The sequence below is a fragment of the Leuciscus leuciscus genome (assembly GCF_965113295.1).
Source record: "Leuciscus leuciscus genome assembly, chromosome: 20".
Lineage (NCBI taxonomy): Eukaryota > Metazoa > Chordata > Actinopteri > Cypriniformes > Leuciscidae > Leuciscus > Leuciscus leuciscus.
Genome location: NC_138744.1, coordinates 3,355,995 through 3,383,897, shown reverse-complemented (window position 1 = coordinate 3,383,897; position 27,903 = coordinate 3,355,995). Strand labels below are relative to the sequence as shown.

The 27,903-nt window shown below is 37.1% G+C and overlaps 2 protein-coding genes across 7 annotated transcripts; one reads left to right on the top strand and one right to left on the bottom strand.

Annotated features, from left to right (window-relative positions):
• Positions 1 to 260: 260 nt before the first annotated feature.
• col28a1b (collagen, type XXVIII, alpha 1b) lies at positions 261 to 22,605 on the top strand (the record flags this gene model as incomplete). 6 transcript variants are annotated; one of them, XM_082150646.1, is made up of 36 exons in its annotated part: positions 261 to 393; positions 826 to 962; positions 2,227 to 2,792; positions 4,519 to 4,539; positions 6,464 to 6,523; positions 6,601 to 6,654; positions 6,743 to 6,787; positions 6,883 to 6,909; positions 7,398 to 7,442; positions 7,533 to 7,577; positions 8,759 to 8,812; positions 9,295 to 9,363; positions 9,964 to 10,032; positions 10,115 to 10,183; positions 13,641 to 13,709; positions 13,794 to 13,862; positions 14,128 to 14,196; positions 14,667 to 14,735; positions 14,836 to 14,907; positions 15,006 to 15,074; positions 15,153 to 15,224; positions 15,322 to 15,390; positions 16,034 to 16,102; positions 16,182 to 16,250; positions 16,367 to 16,435; positions 16,553 to 16,621; positions 17,354 to 17,422; positions 17,535 to 17,603; positions 17,820 to 17,900; positions 18,050 to 18,085; positions 19,804 to 19,840; positions 19,936 to 20,490; positions 21,214 to 21,290; positions 22,108 to 22,250; positions 22,287 to 22,351; positions 22,436 to 22,605. In XM_082150646.1, exons 2-36 carry the CDS (start codon positions 833 to 835, stop codon positions 22,603 to 22,605), a joined length of 3,390 nt encoding a protein of 1,129 aa, XP_082006772.1. In that variant the 5' UTR covers positions 261 to 393; positions 826 to 832. The 6 variants fall into 6 exon arrangements, with proteins under 6 accessions (XP_082006772.1, XP_082006771.1, XP_082006768.1 ...); XM_082150645.1 differs by having other exon boundaries at positions 22,433 to 22,605; XM_082150642.1 differs by having other exon boundaries at positions 22,287 to 22,605.
• Positions 22,606 to 22,626: 21 nt separating this feature from the next.
• c1galt1b (core 1 synthase, glycoprotein-N-acetylgalactosamine 3-beta-galactosyltransferase 1b) lies at positions 22,627 to 27,869 on the bottom strand (the record flags this gene model as incomplete). Its single annotated transcript, XM_082150949.1, is given in 6 exon segments — positions 22,627 to 23,252; positions 26,704 to 26,768; positions 26,771 to 26,805; positions 26,807 to 27,282; positions 27,284 to 27,342; positions 27,827 to 27,869. Coding segments are annotated over 6 exon segments (855 nt in total). The 3' UTR covers positions 22,627 to 23,075.
• Positions 27,870 to 27,903: the final 34 nt, after the last annotated feature.

Below are 27,903 nucleotides of genomic sequence, written 5' to 3'. Positions count from 1 at the left end.
TTGTATATCATAATACAACATATATGCTATATATATAATTAATAAAATATAAATAACAATAAAAAAATATTATTAGATGGTTACACATATTAAATGGATGTCTTGTCCTTTCGAGAGTGTGTGTGTGTGTGTGTGTGTGTGTGTGTGTGTGTGTGTGTGTGTGTGTGTGTGTGTGTGTGTGTGTGTGTGTGTGTGTGTGTGTGTGTGTGTGTGTGTGTGTGTGCGTGCGTGCACGTGCGTGTGTGTGTGTATTCAGTCATGCATCAGATTGTTGGGTCTGTGATGTTGGACTGATGTTCAGTGCAGAACTCAAGTGACTCAGTCAGAACAGAAAGTTCTCCACAGAGAAGACATGAGCATGTGGATATTCCCTATATTTGCATAACAGGAAAGGTAAGTGCTTTATCCTTTTTCATATTATTGTTCTAATATATGTTCCAGCTTAAAACAACATTTTAGCATTACATAATAACACAACTAAACATAGAATTGATCATTAATGTTAAAAATACACATTTAACATTGTTGCATGATGTATTTGTGGATTTGGTCTTTGTTTAAAATGCACAAGTTTTGATTCATTACATTTGATTTATTAGACATTATATTTGTTTAGAAATATCTGAGGACCATGTTATGCTGTGTTTGAACATCATACAAGTGTGTATTCAAACAACAAGAAAGGGACACTACCTCTTTGTGCATTTTTTTTTTTTTTTAGCCACTTGTGTTGGACTTTTTATAATGCATGCAATAATATGCACCATAAACACATTTTTAAGATGCACAGAAGGTCTGAAATATATTTTTATTCGACTGTCTTAGGTTAGGCATGAGTGAAAGCATGGCCAAAGTGTTATTTCTGAGCTTGTTGCTTTGGCTGCTTGTACCTGCGGCCAGATGCCAGAACAGAAGACAGTCTGGAGAAACACTGAACAACCTCATCACGAAACAGGACAATGGTAAATGCATTAGCGTTTTCTTCAGTGCCAGTGCATCAATTATTGTGTTGACTAAGTCTTTGCATGTACAAAAGTGAAAGTTAGATATCTTTACTATCTCAATTGTTTTTCCAAGACAACAATGAGATTAAATGGAGACTGTTCTCCTGAGAAAAGATGTAGTGGGTCACTTTTCACTCAAAATTGTTATGCAGATAATATCATTTGGAATCTAATTACAAACAAAGGCCAAATAAAATGATTTTCGCTATAGTGGTCTCATCCCATCACTCTTATCTCTATAAAGCCCAATGTATCATATTTTGATTGACAAATTTCTTAGTTATCTAAATGATCAACATGATAAAAATTTTGCTGAAAATCCTGTTGAACAATCCAGATGCCTTCTGTCGTCTGATTGATAGTTTCTAAAGTAGCTTTTAGTATGATTGAAAAAAGTCCACCTTTAGTTTTTGGTTCTCGTGTCTTTTTGCTCAGAAATCTTTAAGCATTTTTATAAAGTAAACGTAAGAATAACTTGGTAATATTTCAAGATAAACACTTGTTGAATAAACTTGAGAAACAAAAATTGTGTTCAGTATCAAATATGATCCATCAGGCTTTTTAAGAACGATGCTCATCTCTCAATCATCATTGTATTATGCAGTAAATGTTTTGCCCCCCACAATAAAAACTAGCTTTGATCATAAAAATAAGCATTGAAATATCATCTACATTTTATGTAATAGTCTGTTATACTGTTAAAAATCTCATTGATTTAAATGTTACTTTTTCTCCCCATACAAATATCAGCATCTGCACCAAATTGCATATTTTTGCTCTGTTTCTGACAAAAATGTAGATGTTTTTTTCCTTCTCGAGAATGAGCTCAATAATCTCATTCTATATGAGCCGTAAAAGCCTTATGTACTCAACAAAACACATATGCAAACTTTTTTATTAGATTTTGTCTAAAAAGGTTCAATAAACTGTTCCATAAAAAAATTTTTTTTTATAATTTTATACAAATATATATATATTTTTTGTATGTCAGGCTTTATTGGGTTAAAAAGTGATGATGCCATAAGAACCAATTTCAGTGAAGAATTCTTTTCTTTTTCTTTTTTAAGCATGAACTACATTTTAATAATCTTAAGAGCCTTGCAATGGAAAGGCTCCATGGATGTTAAAGGATCTTCATGGAACCATGCCAATAAGAACCTTTTAATTATTTTTGTATGTGTGCGTAAAGAGTTGATGCCTATAGTTTCCTCTCTCGTTTCAGAGCTAGTATGTCCACTCGAGATCGCATTCATCCTGGACAGCTCAGAGAGTGCGAAGAGCTTTCTGTTTGAACGAGAGAAAGCGTTTGTGCGCTCCTTCAGCCGGCGTGTGGCTCAGATGCAGGTTTCTGACTGGCATCTGAAGACTCGTCTGGCGCTCCTCTACTACAGCAGTTCAGTGCATATCGACCAGCGCTTCACAGACTGGCAGGACTTTGACGTCTTCGTGAGTAGACTGTCAGACGCCATCTACATCGGTCAGGGAACGTATTCGACGTATGCCATATCCAACGCTACCCAGCTCTTCACCAGCGAGACCAAGGAGCAGAGTGTTCGGGTGGCCCTGCTCATGACCGACGGCAGCGACCATCCGAGGAATCCCGACATCATGACGGCGGTCGCTGAGGCCAAGGGCCACAACATTAAGATCTTCACCATAGGCTTATCAAACCTGGCGAAGGACAACGTGAACAGTGCCAAGCTGCGGGTGGTAGCGAGCAGTCCAGCCCAGCAATACTCCCACAGCCTCACTGACCCCAAGCTGGAAGAACGGCTCCTGCAGCAGCTCGTGAGATGTTCAGTTCATCTGTCAGCCTCTGTAGCTTTAGCAAGATCAGACACCATCATAATCACCCATATTATAAATATGCAAATAAAGAATTGCATACAAATAGCACAATTAAATGTACAATAAACAAAAACGATCAATAGTGAATTGAGAAACTGCAGGTATCAGCACTTGAATTCTTTTCAATACATTTTTCCAGAACTTTTCAAATATTTTACTTTCACTTACTATTGAGATACATCACTTCTTAGCATTTTGAATCAAATTAAATCATGATTCCATGGGCTTCAGTGAAAAAACACAAAAATTAAATTTGTGCAACAGAATGAACTGTGAAAATATGATTATAATGTATTATTATTTATTATTAAAGATTTTTTTAAATATTAAAATTATATATATAATTAAAACTTAATGTATTTCATTGAAATTATATATAATCATGGAACGCCCTTTAGCTGTTCTAAATTCACTGTAAACCACGGCTTCATGGGGCTTATTGCTTTTATAAAATGGTTAGTCCATAAAAACGTTTATTTTAATGAGGTCACATGGTGTATGTTTGTAGAGCAATGGCACAACCAATCAGAATGAAGGACCGGAACTATATATTTCTAACTATTTGTAATATATATATATATATATATATATATATATTTTTTTTTTCAGTTTTACTTTGATACATGTTTAAGACTTAGACCTGGAGAGCAAATTAGATTTTTTTAAACAGAAAAGAAAAAGAAAAAAGTTAGCAAAAAATGTATGACCTGCCCATACTCTGGATTTAGAAGATTTGCATTCTTGAACACTTTTAATAAAGTAAATAATAACACATAAAAAAAAAAATTGCTAACTTTTTTTCTAATCAATTTTGCTAACTAGCTGACTACCAGCTAATGCTAACTAGCTAACTAGTAATTGTGATCTGCAAGCTGCCATCTTTGCTCATGGTCACTCAGTCACACCAGTTCTGGGTTCAATGCACTGCAAGTCACTAAAACCATGCATGTGTAAATTAAAAACCATATTAAACAGAAGAGTTTCGGATAATTCTAACTCTAAATTATGAATTGCCATGTTTGAAGATTATGTAAAATGCTGATAAACACACACCTGGGACTTGGGTCAATAAGAAATCACGTAGCATATTAGCAGATTAGCAACTAATTATTCTAATGCATGTGTGATGCAATGCAACATGTTAATAATCGCTCTAAAGCAACTTGGCATACACTTTGAAACATGCACACTCACACTTCTCTGTTTCTGCACAACATTTGCAAGAGCTTTAGTTGCACATGGACTGAAATACCCATTCATTTAGTTTTGATGCAAGAAAAAGCTCTAGCTTTCTTTTTTTTACAGACTAGAGGAAATGTTGCCGTTATTTTGGGTCAGAAAATGGATGCTCTAAAAAGTTTCTATTCTTGAGGGTTTGAGATCCAAATACAGTAACCATTGTTTGGTCATCTGACCTGAAGCATGATTCACACATCAGTGGGTGAATCAAATCTGTGTGTGAGGGATTTTCCCAATAAACACAAGGAAGGCTCTGCCCGTGAAATGTCAAGCGCTGTCTGTGATCACACAATACGGGTCTCTTAGAAATGCATAATTATGTTTCCCATGGCATGCATGGAATTTGGCAGTAAATTGGACTTGTTTTGGTACTGTAATAGATTTGTGTTCTAATTCTTATTTCTCTTTTCATTTATTTTTTTTTCAGGAAATAATTGCAAAGAATGAAGTAAGTACTGAACTATCAAGAAGAGTGGCCCTCAAAGTATTCAGACACTTGGCAACCAAGTGGCATTAAGCTACAAAACCACACAGGTTTCATAATTCTCAATATCCCCTCATAATGAATTAATAATTCAAATGTATTAAATTAAGTAAGGGTTAATGCCCGACGAGCAAATCTCACCCGCCTGATTTTATTTTGTCTCAGAATGTCAATATTTTATTGCTCAGCTCTTTATATAAAGTGATATACAGAGGTTGGACAATGCAACTGAAACACCTGGTTTTAGATCACAATAATTTATTAGTATGGTGAGGGCCTCCTTTTACAGCCAATCCAGCATCAGTTCATCTTGGGAATGACAGATGCAAGTCCTTCACAGTGACCAGAGGGATTTTCCTCTTCCAGAACAGTGTCCAGGTCACTAAATGATGCTAGTGGAGAAATGTTTTCTGACTCGCTCCTCCAAAACACCTCAATAATCTTCAGATCTGGTGACTGTGCAGACCATGGGAGATGTTCAACTTCACTTTCATCTTACATTTACATTTATGCATTTGGCAGACGCTTTTATCCAAAGCGACTTACATTGCGTTATCCTTTACATTTATACATAGGTATGTGCAATCCCCTGGGATCGAACCCACAACCTTGCGTTGTTAACGCAATGCTCTTACCACTGAGCTACAGGAAAGCTTCATCAACCCCTTCTGTCTCCAGTCTTGCTGTGTGTATTATCATGCTGATGCACGGTTTGAACATCCGGTGTTCATGATCCTCCAGAATGGTTCGGTATAGTCCTCGGCAGTGACGTGTTTCCATCAAACACAGTCAGGATTGTCATGATATTGCAGCTCAAACCATCACTGATCCACCCGTGCTTCACTCTGGGCAGCAACAGTCCGGGTGTTCAGATGCTTTAGGGTTTCTCCACACCGTAACTCACACGGATAATGAAGGAGGACTCATCAGAGAACGATACGTGTTTCACATTGTCCACAGCACAAGATTTGCATTGAGAGACCAAAGGTTTGGCCATAAGCCCGACCATGAACATAGACATATGGATATAATCCGGGTTAGTACCTGGACATCCCGGTCAGAAGCTTCTTCTTGCGTCGACAGTTACTCCTGTTGGATGTTGTTCGTCCTCTGTGGTTTAATGCCGACATTACCCTGGATATTATACCTCTCGATACACAAAGACTTGCTGTCCTGATCACAGATGAGCCAGAGACACACACACCAATAATTTATCATCTTTTTTTGAACTCTTGATATGTCTCGCATTAAGTTGTGTGGATGTTATGTGGATTTCAATGATTTATGTACAGCTGTGCTATTGCTCCGCTAATTCAACCTTCACACTCGGCTCTTACTGATGAATGTATAATCAGTGGAGATTGGGTATATATAGGCATGAAATCTCCAACACTATATTGGCCAGTGTTTCAGTTTCATTGTCCAACCCCTGTATAAGTGTGTCCAACTTTATTCACATACAGTACATGCCCATTTACAAGCAATCAAGCTGAAAATCTCAACTGCTTGTTTGCTTGTCGTCGCAAAATGTGAACTTTATTATTGTCCAGCTCTAATCCATGCTTAATCTGAAAATATGTCATGAAAATATTAAGGTATTATAAACATTAACTTGTGAAAAGTGTGAAAATGTGAAAAGTGCTAGACAAATACAATTGACCTGACATGATTAAAGGGATAGTTCACCCAAAAATTTAAATTTTGTCATCACTTACTCACCCTAAGAAAAATATACAGATTAGGAACAATTTGAGGGCCAGTAAGTGAAGATGACATTTTCATTTTTGGGTGTACTATCCCTTTAAGCAAAGCATATCACACCAAAAAAACAGCTCGACTTGAACAATGCTGATCGCAAACTACCTGTTGGTTGTATTTCTCTTGCCAGTGCCCACGACCACCGGTGTGTTCGTGTGAGAAAGGTGAACGAGGTCTTCCAGGAGCTTCTGTGAGTATTGCTGGGATGGAATCGAGGCCATTTTCCTTCACTTGTGGCATTCATGAAGAAATCTCTGTTTTGTTTAGGGTAAAAAAGGAGACCAAGGTTTTGAAGGACCGCCTGGTGCAAAAGGCTCAAGGGTGAGAGTGAAAATGACGACCATATGTGTTTAAAGGAATAGATCTGTAGTTTATTGGTGTTGACGCACTGGTCTGACTGATTTTCCAGGGGGAAACCGGAGCACCTGGTCTTCCAGGAATCAATGGTCCAGAGGTACATCACATCTTCATATGGTCAGTTTATACATTTTGTCTCACTACTGACTCTCTGACCAAACATGGTTCTTGTTCCTGGTTTCTCATCCACAGGGAAGACCTGGGTTCAAAGGTGATAAGGTAAAATATCTGAGTTTTATCTTTTGCATATGCATTTGGGTTGTTGCAATTAATTTGTTAACATTTCCATGCATTGTCCAAACCAGCCACAAGACTATCTACTAAGATTGCAAAATCATTAGCATGCAAATTAGAAAGCATTCTTAAAAATAAAGGTTCTTTATTGGCTTTGATGGTTCCATGAAGAACATTTAACATCCATGGAACCCTTTTCATTGCACAAAAGGTTCTTTAGATTATTAAGATGTTCCTTCCACTGAGACAAAAGTGTTTCTTTTAAGAACTGTTCGCTGAAAGGTTATTTGGGGAACCAAAAACTGTTCTTCTTCGGCATCGCTGTGAAAACTTATGTTGTAGTTTTCAACGAGTGTATACTTGTGGCTTGACTGGACACTAGAGTAACCCCTCAGCTTCATTAATACTACCTTCACTGTTCTCACACATTCTGTTCCACAATACAATAACTGAAGTCTTGAGTCATGTTTTAGGGGGATCAAGGTAACTGTGGACCACCAGGGCAAAAGGGACATAAGGTAAGTCTTCTCTATTGTTCTACGAATTACTATTGCTCTGAAATATGCCACATATTATGATTGATCAAAGTTGTATGTGTCGTTTCACAGGGCACTGAAGGGCCTCCAGGACCGAGGGGCCCCAGAGGAGAGCAGGCACAGTACAAACATCTCTTTACATATGACATATTATATGCCACATTTCAGGTCTCAGCTGAATTAATGATGCATAACATGAACTGTATTTGAATTTTTATCATTTGATAATGATAATTATTTAATAACTGATCATTTAATTTAATTCTGTGAGACCCTTAAGTAAAGATTCCTTTATGGCATGCGTAATATTTAACAGTAGAACACACTTAAAGCTCCAATTTAGGTTTGAAAAAAATTAATTTTTAAAATAAAATAAAATAAATTATTTATGAAACACATTATTAATAGTCGGGCACTCTTATTCATCTAAGCCTGTATTTTTCTGAACACATTACCATAATTGTGTATCTCATCCATACATACAATCATATTACTATACTATAAACACAAATAAATAAACAACATTTATATAGCAGTAGTATAATGCTATTTTTGATGCCACTATTTAAAAACATTATCTGTGAACAAAAGCATTTTTTTAAATTTTAACATAAAATACTACTTGTCAAAGATGCAAAAAAAAATTTAATATTTTTTTTAAAGATGAGTGTATAATAACACAATTTAAGGAGTGAATTGTGTCAGGGTGATTTCAGACAAAAATAATTTTGTGAGAAGATCAAATGTCACGTGACTAAAGAAAACCGGTAGTATGCTCTTATTAAAAGGCTGATCTTTTCATTCGGACACTGTGATTTGCTGTAGTTGTTCTAAAAGTGAGAAAGTGAACATAGATAGACAGACAAATAAATAGATATAAACCTAAATGTATTAGTCTCATCACATGTTGTCTCATCACATAAACGCAGTGATCATGGCAGGCCGTGGCTGTTTCCCCGCTCTGCACTTATGGAATGTGATCGGCAGATCGCTCGTAATCCTATGCTAATATGCACATGTAAAGGAGTGAATTCAGGCTTGCAGGATATTATTCTTTTTCCGAGGACGACTTTGTACTGTGGGATTAGTGAAGAGACTGAATAGCTCAGATTGACTGGGTCAGGTCCTTCAGAACCAACATTTGCACAGTTTAACAGGCTTCAACAGATGCCTAAAAGTGCCATATCAACCTATGCTTTATTATAGGCATGTGGCTGATTAATTGATACAAAAATTAAATGATTAAATGCATGAGAGTGCAAGAACAATTTTAACATATTTCTTCATTATTTTACCAGGGTCTGAAAGGGCCTCCAGGGGACCAGGGGCAAGAGGGTCAAGCAGGACCCAAAGTATGATCATATCTTCTGTTTCGTTGCCACACTGTAACTGATATTTGTGTCTTGAATAGAGACCGAAATCTGTGTGGTGAAGAATTCACATTTTAGTGATCTTTCCATGTTTAAATGCAGATTTTGCCTTTCACGTTTGGTCTGGAAGTTTTAACAAAGAGTGCTTTGAAAATCAGACACATATATAATTGCACATTCAAATGCAAGAACTCATAAACCGTCAGACACAAGGAGTGCCTTTATGCTCTGTAAATGTCATCTGGAACATACACAAGTGAATGCGTTGGGTGATCAGAGTGTGTGTACTGAACCCTTTTAACCATACATCACGTAGGATGTTTTGAATGTTTTTGCCAAAAGTTGCAATGAGGTTTATGGCATTTTGCAGCAAATATACAGTATCAGCTTTAAATTTATGTGAACTTTTACATTTATAAGGAGATGACATCCAAATACATGACTGACCTTCAGGTTGTTCCTAGGGGGACCGAGGGCTGGTTGGTGCGTCCGGCCCGCCGGGAGAAATTGGAATTGGATTCCCTGGACCAAAGGTAAACTTTTCAGCTGGTTGTTCTCAACAGGACTTCTCTCAGTTCATATTAGACAAAATATATATATATTTTTAAAGCAGCGGAAACATATACTACCATTCAAAAGTTTAGGGTCAATACGATTTTTTTTTTTTTTTTTTTTGCGAGGATGCATTCAATTGATCAAAAGGAAAAGTAAAGACATTTATAATGTTACAAATTATTTATATTTCACGTAAATGCTGTTCTTTTGAATTCTTTAAAGAATCATGAAAATAAATGCATCACAAAAATATGAAGCAGCATAACTGTTTTCAACACTGATAATAATCAGAAATGTTTCTTGAGCTGCAAATCATCATATTAGAATGATTTCTGAAGGATCATGTGACACTGAAGACTGGAGTAATGATGCTGAAAATTCAGCATTGCATTGAATAAATTACATCTTAAAATATATTCAAATTGAAAACAGTCATTTTAAATTGTAATAATATTTCACAATATTACTGTTTTCACTGTATCCACAATTATGTACTTTCTTGTCCCAGAGGTTTTAGTATGTTCTTGTCCATAAGTGCCTACATGCAGTGTATTTTATTTGAGGTGTGATTGTTTTAGGGCGACAAAGGAAACCCAGGAAGACCAGGTCCTCTAGGTCAGACTGGCATTGGTCAGCCAGGTCTATCTGTAAGTATAAACAGCCTCTCGTATGACTTTAAAACATGCGTCTATCGATTATAATGAGATAATGATACATGCATCAATGAAGGGTCCTCCAGGTTTACCAGGATCACAGGGGAACCCAGGAGCTCCGGGAGAGGGACTCCCTGGCCCGAAGGTGAGCAGAGACAGTTGCTGTTCTTGCTTCTTTTTTTAGGTCATTCCCTTTTCGATATATAGGCTCTAAGACCTTTCCTGAAAGAACATATGAAATTTACTCACACTCAAAATGTTCCAAACCCGTAAGTCGTTCTTTGTTCTGTGAAAAACAAATGGAGATGTTTAGCAGGATGTCTTATCCTGGGGTCTCATTTATAAAACTGTGCATAGGATCCTTACTAGAAGTGTGTGTGCGCCCGAAAGCCAAAAATGGCGTACGCAAAAAAAATATTCAAACTTATAAAACCATTCGTACGCCAGAACCTGCGCTGGATTCCCTTTATAAATCCCAGTCAGCGGAAGATTGTGCGCACATGCATCTCCTCCCCGAAATAACCATATATGGAGCTTACAACGCCTAGTTTTACTATGCATGTCCTCATCTGCATATCATTTGCATATGCATATTCATCCACGTGATAACATGTTTAACGGTACAAGACATTTGGAAAATAAGAGATACAGATGTGCCGTCACATTACATTGGTAAAAAATTATTTTGTAGCCTATCCTTGCCTTGTTTTTTAAAGGGTTAGTTCACCCAAAAATGAAAATTATGTCAGTAATTACTCACCCTCATGTTGTTCAACCCCGTAAGACCTTCGTTCATCTTCGGAAAACACAAATTAAGATATTTTTGATTAAATCTGAGAGCTGTCTCACTCCTCCATAGGCTTCTAAGACACTATAACTTGCTGGCCCAGAAAATGCATTAAAGACATCGTTAATATAGTCCAAGTGACTCCAGTGGCTCAATCTTAAGTTTATAAAGCGACGAGAATACTTTTTGTGCGCAAAAAAAATAAATAAATAACGACTTTATTCCACTATTAATTTCCTTCTCTCTGGGCCTCGAGTCTTTTCACGTAGTGTTTTAGCGCAGAGCGTCTGTGTTGTACGTCACACGTAGGCTCACTATTGGCCGACACTGGTCATGTGTGTGACATACAACACAGACGCGCTGCGCTAAAACACTACGTGAAAAGACTCGAGGCCCAGAGAGAAGGAAATGAATAGTGGAATAAAGTCGTGTTTTTTTTTGTTTGTTTTTTGCACAAAAAGTATTCTCATCTATGGGGCGCCGTTTGTAAAGTGTCTGATGCTGAAAATAACAGCAACATTTTGTCACATTTAGCTTCAAACAATGTTGTATTTAACTGGTATGAATTTTTGACGGTCACTTTTTACCACATTTACAACAATATTGGTCAACTTAGAGATATTTTAAATAGTTAAATATAAATATTAAATGTTACACCTAAATGTTAAATGTTAAATCTAAATGCTAAATCTAAATCTAAATGTTAAATCTAAATCTAAATCTAAATGTTAAATCTAAATGTTAAATGTAAATCTAAATCTAAATGTTAAATCTAAATATTAAATCTAAATCTAAATGTTAAATCTAAATATTAAATCTAATTCTAGATGTTAAATCTAAATATTAAATCTAAATCTAAATGTTGAATCTAAATCTAAATGTTAAATCTAAATCTAAATATTGAATCTAAATGTTTAGGGTGAAACTAAATATTTAACTAATATGCAAAATCAAAATGCCGGTAACCGGAAGTGCCAAAATAAAAGCTCGAGGAGGTCAGTGTGTGTTTATAGCATGGTTTATAGTGTCAAATAACGAATAAAAACCATCTCATCCGAGGAAATGGACTCTTGGACATGGATTATCGTGATAATAACTACCTAAAATAATAAACACATTTGGAGAAACTGTATTTGAAGAGTAGGCTAGCGTCACTTTTATGAAAAGTGCGGGACTTATGACCTGCAGCCATAATAGCCAGCCACGAGGGGGCTCACTTTGACTGAATGTCATGTCATCACTCTCATCACGAAACTCTACAGTTTCTCCAAACGTGTTTATTATTTTAGGTAGTTATTATCGTTATATTATAGTTATTATTATGAGATGGTTTTTATTCGTTATTTGACACTATAAACCATGCTATAAACACACACTCGAGCTTTTATTTTGGCACTTCCGGTTACCGGCATTTTGAATTTGCATATTAGTTAAATATTTAGTTTCACCCGAAACATTTAGATTCAACATTTAGATTTAGATTTAACATTTAGATTTAGATTTAACATTTAGATTTAACATTTAGATTTAGATTTAACATTTAGATTTAGATTTAATATTTAGATTTAACATTTAGATTTAACGTTTAGATTTAACATTTAGATTTAGATTTAACATTTAGATTTAACATTTAGATTTAACATTTAGATTTATATTTAGATTTAACATTTAGATTTAGATTTAACATTTAGATTTAGATTTAGCATTTAGGTGTAACATTTAATATTTAGATTTAACTATTTAAAATATCTCTAAGTTGACAAATATTGTTGTAAATGTGGTAAAAAGTGACCATCAAAAATTCATACCAGTTTTTTAAACATTGTTTGAAGCTAAATGTGACAAAATGTTGCTGTTATTTTCAGCGTGAGCCGCTTTACAAACGGCGCCCCATACTCATCGCTTTATAAACTTAAGATTGAGCCACTGGAGTCACTTGGACTATATTAACGATGTCTTTAATGCATTTTCTGGGACAGCAAGACAGTTATAGTGTCTTAGAAGCCTATGGAGGAGTGAGCCAGCTCTCAGATTTAATCAAAAATATCTTAATTTGTGTTTTCCGAAGATGAACGAAGGTCTTACGGGGTTGGAACAACATGAGGGTGAGTAATTACTGACAGAATTTTCATTTTTAGGTGAACTAACCCTTTAACACTAAATCAAAATAGTATAAAATACATTTCAGAAAAAGTTTTTCTCAAAAAGTGTCGCCAAACTGCTCCGTCTCCAAAATGTTCGTACGCAAGGGTCAGAGTTTGCGTGCAGGTGCGCAAAAAGTTTGTTTTTATAAATCACAACTTATGCGTCGGAAGTGGCGTACGCCTCTTTCAGGGCCTGTTTTGTGCGTACGCACCGGTTATAAATGAGGCCCCTGATATTTTCGATAGTGAAAGTGAATAAGGATAGTAAGGTCAATAAAATAGACACTCTTAAAAGTAAAGTTTCCTTAGAGGGGGGTTCACATGATGCCATAGAAGAACCATTTTGGGTTCCTCGTAGAACAATTCAGTAAACAGAACCATTTTTCTTGAAGAACATTTTAAAGTGTGAAGAACATTTTAAAGTGTGAAGAACATTTTAAAGAACCTTTTTTCACTATAAAGAACCTTTGGATAAAAGGAAAGATTCCATGGATGTTAAAGGTTCTTCATGGAACCTTAGACTCCAATAAAGAACCTTTATTTTTAAGAGTGCACATTGAAAATCATCTAAACTGAATGCATACCTCTATGTTATTCTTTCCCTTTAATGTTCGTGTGAATAAAGATATTGAAATATCACTTTTTTAATCTGCTTTGTGTTTGTGTCCTAGGGTGACCGTGGCTTTGTCGGCCCTACCGGTGGACGTGGACCCCCCGGTTATGGGGTCAGAGGTGAAAAGGTACGGTGCAGTTGAGTGAGATTTTCGTTGGCCATATAAATAGCCATTTTGTTTAAAATGTAGCCCTTACATCCATTCTCTTAGGGCAACGCGGGACCTCCTGGAACACCTGGACCATTAGGAATGCCTGGCAGGGGAATTCAAGGAGAGAAAGTATTTTGTTATGTTATTTTTCTGGTTTAGCTTTTTTATTTATACCAATATTTCTGTACTAGTGGTGCTATAGGCATTGAATGTTCTCAATACATGCTTATAGTGTTAGTGATTTAAACAAATCCCTAACCCTAAGTAATACACACTATTTGTTCTATATTTATATGCAATATGATTCCTCAAATCATGCATGTTGAGAAGTGTGCTATTACTTTTCGAAACAATTGGAAACATTCAACTGTCGCCTCCATCTTAATATCGAAAGGGGAATCAGGGACCAGCTGGTCCTCCTGGTCAAAGAGGGAATCCCGGGATAGGACTCGTGGGTACAAAGGTAAGACTGCACTTCTATTAGATTTTTTTTTTCCAGCAAAGATATATTAAAATGATCAAAAGTGAGATTAAAGACATTTATATTGTTACAAAAAATCTATTTAAAATAAATGCTGTTCTTTTATTTCTTCAAAGAATCCTGAAAAATAAATAAATCATGATTTCTACAAAAATATTCAAAATAGTTTTCAAAATTGATAATAATAGAAATGTTTCTTGAGCATCAAATCATCATATTAGAATATTTCTGAAGGATCATGTGACACTGAAGACTGGAGTAATGATGCTGAAAATTCAGCTTTGATCACAGGAATGAATTATATTTTTAAAATATATTCATATAGAAAACATCTATTTGAAGATTGAATAATATTTCACAATATTACTGTTTTTACTGTATTTCAAATAAATTCAACCTTGATGAACAAGAGGCTTTTGAAGGACATATAATTTTGTTTTGTTTGCTCTCAGGGAGAACAGGGATTCCCTGGAGATCCTGGAGCCACTGGAGAAAGAGGAATCGGAGAACCAGGACCCAAAGTAAGTTGTCGTTTCAACTAAACTGTTATGATCTGACCAAAAAGAACAGAATAAAGTATCAAATAATGAAATCAGAGTTGTGTTTGGGTTGGTGCCATAGGGTGAACCTGGATCCCAAGGTTTACCAGGTGAATCAGGTGTACCAGGAGAAGATGGAACCATGGGACCAAAGGTGCCCCTTAATAGCATGTTAGTGGTGGATAACTTTACATCAAAAACATTCAGTGGGCATATCTTGTAATGTACTATATGATATCTTGTTGATTTCAGGGTGATTTAGGCCTACCAGGGCCCAAAGGACAAGACGGACCTCCTGGAAGAGGCCAACCAGGAGAGAAGGTGTCATGCCTACTAAAATTATTATATTAAAAAATATAGAATTTGATGTATTAAATGGGTTGTATCTTCCTTCAACAGGGGGATCGGGGGGAGAGGGGCTCCAGAGGCCAACCAGGGCCAATGGGACCAGTTGGGCCAACAGGGGGAAAGGTGAAAACAACTTATCTGACATCTTCATCTTAACAAACACAAAATGCTATGTCAAGAAAAGCCCTGTGTCAAGTACAGTGTCGTTCAATTAAAATAGGGAAAACCAGGGAATGTTGGACTTCCAGGTGTTCCTGGGCCTTCGGGAAGAGGCATACCCGGAGCTAAGGTACGTTAAAGAAATCAAGCTTTATCAGTCAAATAAAATAAATAAAATGCAAAAATCATGGTCACAGTATAAGACACAATGGACGGTGAATGTGAGAACATGTTCCTGGATCAACATTCCAATCAACCAATGAGATTTGACTGATAAGTTTACAGTTAATATCGAGTTTAGACTTAAGAAAAGGCTTAGGGGCTTCTACACCATTCTTATTCACCTCTGATTTTAGGGACATGTTATGGGTAGGGTTAGGGATGGGGTTAGGAGTCGGATTATGTTTTTGGACAGGAATGTTGATCCAGGAACATGCCTTACTTGGCAAAATCACAGTGACCTACAAGGGACGTACGTACACATGGTCAGGCATTAAACATTGAAACATCTTAAAAATGGTTCCAATCCAGAAAGAATGACTTAATAATAAACAGTTGCAATTAATTAATAATTGCTGAAAATTAACAAAAACTTTAAAATTCAAAAACACACTGGGACAAAGGTTAATTTACTTCCATTCTAAGTTCATGCTTCAAAAAATAAATAAAAAATCACTGATATATTTTTATTGTGGCTTACATTTTTTGGGAGCTACTGTATGTGTATGTGTATCCACATCAGGAGATCTCATACCGTGTTCATCTTCCTGTAGGGAGATCCAGGGCCGGTTGGTCCACCAGGATTTGCTGGAGAAACAGGGATAGGCATTGCAGGGCCGAAGGTAGGAGTGACTTCCCAATCCCAGCTGAAATCTGCACTGCTCTTTTGTGATTCAGATCATCAATTTTGTCTGTCTTTAGGGTGAAAGAGGGTTACAAGGACCCATTGGACCACCAGGGCTGAAGGGAGAAGGCTATCCCGGCCAACCTGTAAATAAAAAACATTATTCATGCAACTCATAATTACAGTAAAGTTTGTATTTAACCTGACATACCAAATTGCATTATAACACACTAAATATATGTGTTGCTCATGTGATCTATAGGGGCCACCAGGTCTTCCAGGTCTAACAGGAGAGCTTGGGCCAGAGGGAACAGGTTTACCTGGACCAAAGGTAAGGTGATTGATTGCATCGCTCCCATTTTCTTCAGGAAATGTAAACATTTGAATCATAATTATTATTTTTTTTATTCTATTAGAGCATTTGATTGATTGATATTTTCGGTCCCAGGGGGATCGAGGCCCTCCAGGTCGCTCAGGGCCTGATGGAGCACCAGGTCTTGGTCAGGTGGGCCCAAAGGTGGGAAATATATTTGAAACTACATATATTGTATATAGAATACATATTAGTCTTGCATAGCCAGACCTTCAGACTGACGGCAGAAGGTCTGGACTCCATAGCAGTCCCAAGAGGATGTCTGACCGAGATGTAAAGCAACCAATCACACTTCGCTCTCTTCAGCATCACGTTTAGGTGCATGAAAATGGAAAGTTATATAGACCAGCATGCAATTCGTTCAATAATGTCGTGCAACTGGAGCAACAATGGCGCTTTGAACTTCACATACTTTTGAAAATCCAGCGTTTAGTTGATCCTGATTGGCGCTCATTGTCACAGTTGTAAACGACAGCATTCTTCTTCCATAAGGGGGTTTGGCATTATGACGGCTTTGCTTCAAGGTGAGCCGTTAAAAAAAAACACGACATACACGTTTCCTGGAAATACTGGAGAGTTCAACCAATCAGATGATGACTTTCGAAACTCCCATTTTGTGTTCCATATGCACCAGACATTCAGCCAATGATCCATGGGCGTGACGTCTGAGGCTGAGACACATACATATACACATAATCAACACTCAGGGATGTCACAATACACTGTTGGATGAGTCTGTTGTGTTTGTATGTTCAGATGAAATTCATGAATCTTGGTTCTTCCTAAATGGTCCTAAAAATAGGCTTTTTTTTCTTCTTTTTTAAGCAGAATGTGATTCTTTTCAGGTTTGCTCAGAAGTGTTTTTGTGGTCTGCAGGGCTCCATTGGTCAGACTGGTCCAGCTGGTCCTCCAGGTTTTCCAGGAGAGGGCATACAAGGACCAAAGGTAACAGGAATCTGAGTCATATCAGCAGGATACAGTATTCCTGAACACATTACAGTGTGCTGTACAGCTGTGAAACACTGAAACTGCATGCACTTCGTCCTGTTTTGTATAGGGTGAGCCTGGATATCAGGGTATACAGGGGCCAAAAGGGTCCCCTGGAGAGGGTCTGCCGGGACAGAAGGTGAGGAGAGTCACAGTCATGCATTCATATTTCATAGCATGAAAGGAATCCTTCACCCCAAAATAAAAATGTCACCCTCAGGTTGTTCCAAACCAGTATGACTTTTCTTCTGTCAAACACAAAATGCTCTTTTCCACAAACTCCAAAAGTAATGCTTATAATTACAAAAATGGTGCATTACATCATGTTTTTATAATGTACCTGTTCTGTTTGTAGGGGGATCGTGGGTCACCTGGAGCACAAGGACGCAGAGGGGACAGAGGAAACCCGGGAGAATCAGGATTTACAGGACCACCGGTGAGATGAACTGAGGAAATCTTGATTAGTTGAAAAACTCTTCATGCTAGACTTGCTTTTTAATCGTTGAGCATTATGATAGCTGACACCACTATAATCAACATCTCTATATTTAACACACTGAACATTGCTTCTTCTCACAATCACAGGGTAATTCAGGAACAAAAGGAGAACCTGGTCTCACGGTATGTGCACAGATGAAAGAATTAATTTTCTACCTTGCCATTAAAAATCCCCAATTTTTTATTAACATAAAGTATTATATACAGTACAGTTCAAAAGTTTGGAAACATTACGTTTTTTTTATATTTTGAAAGAAGTCTCTAATGCTGCGTTTATTTGATCAAAAATACAGAAAAAAACAGTAATATTGTGAAATATTATTACAACTTAAAATAATAGTTTTCTATTTGAATATACTTAAAAAATATTTTTTTTTCTGTGATGCAAAGCTGAATTTTCAGCATCATTACTCCAGTCTTCAGTGTCACATGTGACATCCAGTCTATCACATGATCCTTTAGAAATCATTCTAATATTCTGATTTATTATGAGTGTTGGACACAGTTCTGCTGCCTAATATATTTGATGAATAAAAGGTTAAAAAGAACTGCATTTATTCAAAATAAAAAAATATTTTCTAATAATATAAATCTTCTTTATTATCACTTTATCAATTTAACACATCCTTGCTGAATAAAAGTATTGATTTATTTCAAAAAAAGAAAGAAAAAAAATTACTGACCCCTTTGATTTTTTTTTATCAAAGTATCCTAAAAAAGTATCACAGGTTATGAAAAAATATTAAGCAGCAGAACTGTTCCCAACTTTGATAATGAATCATCATATTAGAATGATTTCTAAAGGATCATGTGATAGACTGGAGTAATGATCCTGAAAATTCAGCTTGGCATCACAGAAATAAATGATAATTTAAAGTATAATAAATTGAAAACCAATTCTTTTAAATTGTAATAATATATCACAATATTACTTTTTTTTTCTGTATTTTTGATCAAATAAATGCAGGCTTAATGAGCAGAAGAAACTTCTTTCAAAAACATTAAAAATAGTAATGTGTCCAAACTTTTGGCCTGTACTGTATACTGTAAAATGGTTTGGCACCTGAAGAAATGACAGTTCTAAACTGCAATATGTTCTGCTATTGTTGCATAATCTCACCATACTTGAATACTATAGGCCCATTTCAAATGTGCCTTTCATTTAGAAAGTTCTCAAAAAAGTTATTTTAAGTCAGCTTCGTTCCTATATCTTCATCTAAATTCTATCTATGAGAGGTTTCAGTCTGGCTTCAGAGCACTCCACACTACAGTCTGCTTTACTGAAGGTTCTCAAATACATTTATATGAAGACTGATGCTGGTGACTGTGTTACTGTATATTAGTGCTCCTAGACCTCAGCTCTGCATTCGACATGATATCCTTATTTCTCAAACTGAACATGATGTGGGGTTGAAAGGAACTGTATTAAACTGGTTCAGATCCCTTTTGAAAGATCATAAATTCTCTCAGTTTTGGCTCATCTGAGTCCTCAGCTGCAAGCCTCTGTTGGAGAGTGCCTCAGGGCTTCATCCTGGACCCTGCCCTTTTTTTCCCTTAGGGATCCATAGGGAACATGATGCATCATTCCATTGTTACGCAGGAGACACACAAAATTTATGTCCCCTTTGAACGATCTGGAAAAAATTTAACTTGAGCCTTTGCTGGATTGCTTAAACAATATTAAAAAGTTTTGACTTTGACTATTTTCTTGTAAAACATACTATAATAATACTTTATTAAAAAAAAAAAAAAAAAAAGTGTGTATTTATAAAGCTGAAATTATCATTTACGTTTGATTCATTTACGTTCATATTCTCAGAAAAAATATTTATGTTTTGCAGAGAGAAGAAATAATCGCTCTAATCAGATCTATTTGTGGTAGGTAATCAAATGGCAGATATTTTTCCAAATTTGAATGCTTTGTAATGAATTGCACCAAAACTTTATTGGATGATTAATTCTGTAATTCTCAGGTTGTGGCCGGATATGCAGAGTAAAACCTCTTGAGCTGGTGTTCGTGATTGACAGCTCTGAGAGTGTCGGCCCGGAGAACTTTGAAGTCATTAAAGACTTTGTGAATACCTTGATCGACCGTGTGTCCGTCAGTCCGGAGGTGACGCGCGTAGGGGTCGTTCTCTACAGCCACATTAACCTGGTGGTCACAAGGATACAAGACAGGTTAACTCGAGATGAAGTGAAAGCAGCTGTGCGCAGGATGCCCTATATCGGAGAGGGCACTTACACAGGTAGTGGCATCAGAAAGGCCAATGAGATCTTCCGCTTTGCTCGCCCTGGTGTGAAGAAGGTGGCGGTGGTTATTACGGATGGCCAGACGGACCACCGTGACACGGTGAAGCTGGAGGATGCGGTCAGAGAGGCTCATTCAGCCAATATCACCGTGTTCGCCATAGGAGTGGTTAATCAAAGTGACCCGATTTATGATGACTTTAAGGAGGAGCTGAAGTCAATAGCATCTCCGCCCACTGAGGAGCATGTGTTCTCCATTGAAGACTTCAGAATGCTTCCTGGTATGTCAAAATGCATTCATTTCACACAATTAAAAATGGATAGTTCACACAAATTTGGAGTGTTTATGTCTTTGTTGGCAAAGGCTATTTACACTAACTCCGCCCACCAATGTCTGGTTCGGTCAGGAAAAAAAAAAGTTGTAACTTCTAAATTCTTACAAAAGAAAGGCGGTAACTTCTGACACGATCGACCCGAGCTCGAACTCATTCCACTTTTCGAACTCATTCTTCTCCCTTTTCCCATCACATATCAGCTCAGAGTAGCCTTTATTTTACAATAAAAATGAAGAAAATACTAGAAAAGTGGAAATAAAGTGTATTTAATAGAAGGAAAAAGGCGTTTATTGTCGGTAACGTTAGGTGTATATGGGGTGAATCAGATTTGAGGGACAAGGTTATGTCAAGTTTAGGCTTATAACCAGGGTTAGGTGCTTCTACATCAGTGTTATAGGGCTGGGACTAAATTTTTCGACTGGAATGATGTTCCAAGATCAACAAAATATGTTGATTCTTGTCTTACTTGGCAAAATTAGTAACCATATATCTGTGTGGAAGAGTAAATGCTGACAGAATTTTTATTTTGAACAATCCCATTGAAGGGCTTTATATTTGGACATTGAACTGAGACGGAACAAAGTATTTTAGCACACTTTACCTTTAAAAACCCTCAAACATATATAAATATGAACTGAATGCCTTATGTTTTGTGTCTCTGTGGTCTAGATGTGGAAAGTAAATTGCTCCATAAGGTCTGTGAGAACATTGATGGATCAATATTCAGCACTACCTCCAGCTTTAAGGTAAATTGAGTGTCACACAATTCAGTCAACGAGACCATTCATTAATAACTCATGACGCATCTAAAGCCGCCATATTTGTTTTAAGAGTTGCTTTCATTGCTGAACTGCAGTGCAGAATTTCTGAATAAAACTAAAAAAAAATGTTTTTTTAAAGTACATAAAAATCCAGCAGTGTGACATTAATTATATATTTTTTTATTATAATTTGTGTTATAATTTTTTTTTTCTAATTATTATTACACAAGCAATTTTCACTTCATATAAATTGAGAGACTGACACATGCTTCAGTTAACAAAACGTCATCCACCTAAAGGCGGCATATTTGGTCTGAAAGATACACTATGTTTGATGAGAAATTAAATATTAACAAAAATGTTACACTGCAGGACATTTATTATTTTATTTAAACTGCTCTGCTCTTGAAATTACATAATAAATGTCTTGCAGTTAGACTTCCTTATTGCATTTCTTATAATGTTTTATAGAATTTTTAATGAAAAAAAAAACCAAATTCGGGGAAAAAATGCAATCAGTGTAACATTTCTTGATTATAAATGTATTTATTTTTATTATGATATTTTTCTAATTATAATTTACGCAATTCTTATGACTATATCATAATTATTATTGTTAAACTGAAAATAAAATAATTTGTTAAACGGCAGGACTGTATTAGACGACAAAAAAGGAGATAAGATTGTTTTAAAGATCTTAAGACTACAATAATGCATTTACATTTGACGCTTACCGTTATTATGCAAGTACTGTACGTACTCTAGTTATCAAGAGATATTAATATTACACTGTATCAATCAGCCAGGTGCACTCGGAGAGTTTGGCGTGTTCCCCTACGATCCTAAATCAGACGACACGGACATTATCGGGACCATATCACCATACGTGGAAAGGAATGACCTGAACCGCCTCCCAGATTTCTTTCTCACGTCTTTGGACCGGCCGTATCAGGGCACATACGGGCCTGACCCGGCACGCAGACCAACTGACCCGGCAATCAGACCAACTGACCCGCCGCTGCTCGTACAGAATGATTTTACTGCAGGTAAATGCCCATTCGGCTGTAAACTAAACTCTGCAAACAAAAGAACTAGCTTAATCCTTCAATTTTCTCTCTCTCACACAGAAGAGGGGTGTCTGGAGCCTCTGGATCCTGGTCCGTGTCGAGAGTATGTTGTTAAATGGTATTTTGATCCTAAAGCCAATTCATGTGCTCAGTTCTGGTTTGGAGGTTGCAATGGCAACAAAAACCGATTTGATAGTCAACAGATCTGCAGAAAATCCTGTGTGAAAATCTAAGTCTTATCATTAGAGCACTGAAACTGGTGCAAAAGGATGGGATACTAAAAAAAAATAGAAGAAATAAAGCTATGGGCCATTTGTTATTTAAAATATTTTAGCTTTTAATATTTAACTGTGAACATTTTAAATAACTAAACTGCTCAAAAGAACTTGAACAATTCAATAAATGCATGTATTTGCCTGAAAAATGTAACACTTAAAATGTGACTGCATTATATATCAAAAGCTATATGAGACATGAAAAATTAAAGACTAAAGTAAAAGTAATTTGATATGTCGTAGTCTAATGCAGTGATGATTAGACATTATTTTGAGCAAACCAACAAAAAAACTATTTATTTATGGGCAATGAATCAAATATTCATACAGTAAAACAATCTGTTATTTTTTTTTAACAATCTTTTTCCATCAAATGTTCTCATTTTCTTTGGTCACATTAAACATCTTTGTGTTTTTTTTATTTCCGTCTATTGTATTTGTGTGGTGGTATGAGCCGACTGGTGCCTTTTTGTTTCAGGATTAGTGTTGAATCTGTACTTGTATCCAAATGGTCGCAGGTGATGTGTGAAATACTCCAGCGTGTACATGTCTGCAGGTTTCACATAATGAAACGATATTGCAAAATCCGCACAGCAGTCAGGGCCCTGGAAAAAGAGAAAAATTATGCTAATCATGGACAATGCAAAAGGGTCATTATGCAAAAGTTATCCTTCAAATGTCCAATAGAAATCCATCTTTGTTTTAAAACACATTTTAACTATAGTGGGAATCGTATTACTATTTACAATCTCTTTAATTTTAACATTTTCTTAGCGCATAAAATATTGCTCTGTTATGATGCTGAGAAAATAGATCTTTTTACAGTTTAAAACCAGTAAAAATAGGAAAAGAACATTTGTTGTACGGTAATTGTAACTGCAAAATGTAGTTGTGACAAACTGAAATTGTAAGTTAAAATAAAACATGAAAAAAAATGTATTTACATAAAATTATTTGTAATAATTCTTTCTGCAGTCTGATGTATATCTGAGTGAAACAGGATATATTTAACAAGAAAAAAGGGTGTGATTTTTCTTTCTTTTTTTCTAAAGCATGCTTTCTACTGCAAGTATGTCTCTGTGTCCGGGTGGTTTAAACAGAATTTTACATTAAATATTAAAAAATATGGTAAAGGATTCTGATTCACAGTCTCACAGTTTTTATTCACGTTCCTGAGTAATAAAAAAATTGTTTTATGATAAATGGCAAATATAAGATTTGCTTTGTCACACTTACCTGTAAAATGTCTAAATATGACAGCACATTATCTGCGAAACTGACTGAAAACGATCCTGTTCACGTACATCTCTAGTTCATTCCTACTGAATGTCTTACACCGGACACAAACATTCATTGTCGCGCAATGGGTTCTATACATAGACAGTAAAAGAAATGGACACTGCGACCCCATTGGATTCAACGGAGAAAAGTGAAGTCAATTAGAAGCTCTCTCTTCCTGATGGCTGAGCGTACTCGCAGACTCAAACTGAGCTTGATGATGTAGATGTGACGTGAGCAACCCGTCTGTCTTCTAGTAGCTGTGCCGAGAGAAATCTGAATCATTCCCTTCCGAAACTTGCAGAGACGGAGAGTGTGAGTAGGAGGTGTCCGTGAGCTAGGAGCGGGAGCAACTTTTGCTAAGTATCCTGATTCATTATTTTGTCATTGTGCCTCCACGTCCCCCCGATCGCCCGTGAGCTTCTCCTCCTGTCCATACGGTAATCTCTCTACTGTGCGACAGAGAGTCGCGTGGTTATGACGCAATCGTTAGCCTATTTTTACAAAAACTGCTTCTACGGGGCCATAACGTAAGATACAAGGTAATGGAGCCTTTTATACATTTTCGTGTTTCTTTAGAAATAAATAATGGACAAATGGAGTCTTTAAACGCCTCAGATGTGAAGCTATTCGCTGTCAAAGTGACGCCAAAATGAATGGGAGTCAATGGTGTGCTAACAGCAGGTGATGGTCTGCTAATCAATGGCGGCGCCCGGGGAAGCTTCAGTGTTTTCTGAATGATTACCCCCTTGGTTGTATAGAGTGCAACAGTCGGGTCCCAGAAGTAACAACTCCATTCATTTTCTCCATAAGGAAATTGATTTTTAACGATAACTTTTAAACCTTTAAAGACAGATCTACTGTGCGCTGCAAGTGGATTGATTGTATTTTCTTCCGTTAAAGCCGTCAGACCGCAACTTAGTTTTAAAATAATCACGTTTAACGGCAGAATTCTTGGAGAAAAACTACATTACCCATGATGCTGTACAGAACATTACACCAATCAGAGTCAAAACGAGCAAAACGCCCAAAAGATCTCTTTAGCCCCGCCCACTCCCATGAAACACTGCGAATGATGTAATCGAGTCAATCTCTCTACGCTCGCAAAGTAATGTATTTCAACATATTTGCATATTTTGCAATATATATATATACAGTGGTTTTGCAGGTTTTCCTACTTACAAAGCATGTAGAGGTCTGTCATTTTTATCATAGGTACACTTCAATTGTGAGTGACGGAATCTAAAACAAAAATGTATTAACTGCATCTGTTTGAACTCGTTACCTGTCTAAAAGACCTGTCCACACACTCAATCAAACAGACTTTAACCTCTCCACAATGGCCAAGACCAGAGAGCTGTGTAAGGACATCAGGGATAAAACTGTAGACCTGCACAAGGCTGGGATGGGCTACAGGACAATAGGCAAGCAGCTTGGTGAGAAGGCAACAGCTGTTGGCGCAATTATTAGAAAATGTAAGAAGTTCAAGATGACAGTCAGTCTCCCTCGGTCTGGGGCACCATGCAAGATCTCACCTCGTGGGGCATCAATGATCATGAGGAAGGTGAGGGATCAGCCCAGAACTACACAGCAGGACCTGGTCAATGACCTGAAGAGAGCTGGGACCAGAGTCTCAAAGAAAACCATTAGTAACACACTACGCCGTCATGGATTAAAATCCTGCAGCGCACGCAAGGTCCCCCTGCTCAAGCCAGCGCATGTCCAGGCCCGTCTGAACCGTATTGAGGAGAGGATGGATGGTGCCATGTATCGCGAGATCTTGGCCAACAACCTCCTTCCCTCAGTAAGAGCATTGAAGATGGGTCGAGGCTGGGTCTTCCAGCATGACAACGACCCGAAACACACAGCCAGGGCAACTAAGGAGTGGCTCCGTAAGAAGCATCTCAAGGTCCTGGAGTGGCCTAGCCAGTGTCCAGACCTGAACCCAATAGAAAATCTTTGGAGGGAGCTGAAAGTCCGTATTGCCCAGCGACAGCCCCGAAACCTGAAGGATCTGGAGAAGGTCTGTATGGAGGAGTGGGCCAGAATCCCTGCTGCAGTGTGTGCAAACCTGGTCAAGAACTACAGGAAACGTATGATCTCTGTAATTGCAAACAAAAGTTTCTGTACCAAATATTAAGTTCTGCTTTTCTGATGTATCAAATACTTATGTCATGCAATAAAATGCAAATTAATTACTTAAAAATCATACAATGTGATTTTCTGGATTTTTGGTTTAGATTCCGTCACTCACAGTTGATGAGTAGCCTACCTATGACTTCTACATGCTTTGTAAGTGGGAAAACCTGCAAAATCGGCAGTGTATCAAATACTTGTTCTCCCCACTATATATATATATATTAAAAAAATTAAAAAAAAATATATTTCTCCACCGTTTTAAATTTGGTTATGCTGTAGTTTTTCCCTCACTAAAACCGTTAAGTACTCAGTCTTTGTACCTTTGTATTTTTGTCCGATTTAAAAAATTGTTTTGCTTCGAATCAAAGTTTGTAGTGTTATTATCACTCACCTCGTAGCTGATTGGCTTGGTCCATGGCTCATAATGCTTTAACAAATACTTTTTTTGAAATCCCTATGGGCGAAATGCATGGGAAAAATACTTCCAAAACCAATGGAAAAAGTGGACGGGCTGTCTTTTGTTTCATCATTCCCGGTGTTATGCGGTGTTAGCAACAGTAACCAAGGAGGGCGGAGCTTAGGTTTACCTGTAGAATGACTCACAAATATTTTCAATGAAAACCTGCCAGCTGCACTCACCCGTTTTGTTTTGTAGTAACTGTAGCTCCAGGTCTGTTTTCCGCTCTTTGGGGAAATGAGAAGGTTTTTTCCGGTGTAAAAGGATTAAATGTTTCTCGTTGAATCCCCGGGCTTTACTCCCATGGTCTCCATGCACCTTCCCAAGGCCATGTCCTCCACGGAGCTCAAATGCTCGCAGCGTCCCGTGCTGAAACCTTGCACAAATCTCCTGAGAGCCTCTCGGCTCAGAACGTATCCGGCTCCTCCGCTCATGTAACCCTGACGAACAAGCGGCCGGAACCTGTGCCCGAAATAAACAGGCTCCTCAGTGTCATGCTGGGAAAGTAGGTATCTCAGGTTTTCAACCACCACAAATGTGTCGTCTTCCGCTTTGAGGAACCAGTCGGCGTCCTGGAGGTGGTGGGCATGGAGGTACTGAAAGGCACGGATGGTCTTCCAGTACAGCTGAGATCGGCCCTCGCTGACGTTGAGTCTCACGGTGGGGAAGTCGGAGCTCTGCGAGCTCATGTACAGCACCAGGTTACAGTGTTCAGCCCAGGTGGCACGAACGTGCTGGAGCTTCTTCAGCAGATTCTCAGGCCCTCGTCATGATCCAACACAACACACGCACACGGGAATACAGGGACTGTGACACCTCATCTGGGAAATTCAATCAAAAATTTGGGTTTTCACTGATTCAGCAAGGATTAATTAATTTTGTAACAAATATAAATTGTGCATAAAAATTTATTTCTATATAAAACAAAAGTTTCAACTATTTTTGCTCTCTTAAAGTGGCAGAATATAAGAAAAAAATTTGAGACTATGACCAAACTTTTGACTGGTGCTGTAAATACAATGCCATAATGACTCAAAATATGAGTAAGTTATTATAATGAACTTACCATTATTTTTCCATGCATGCGTTTTGGCTTGAGAGGAGAGAGTGTGTGCAGTCGCACGTGCTCTGGCTAGAAGGTCAAATCTAACACTTATGAGTTGCTGAACAAAGAGAAAACCAATGAATATCCCAAAAAATAGAAATATGTGCTGAGACATCTGGAAAAAAAGAAGAGACAAATATTTGAAAACAAGCAATATAACCGTAAATATATATGTTGTGCTACAGAAAAATATAACTTACCATATCGGTGCAGTTTAGGTCGCAGTTTGATTGTTTTCTGCATATTTAAAAATGACTTCTTAAATTTTAAATCAAGG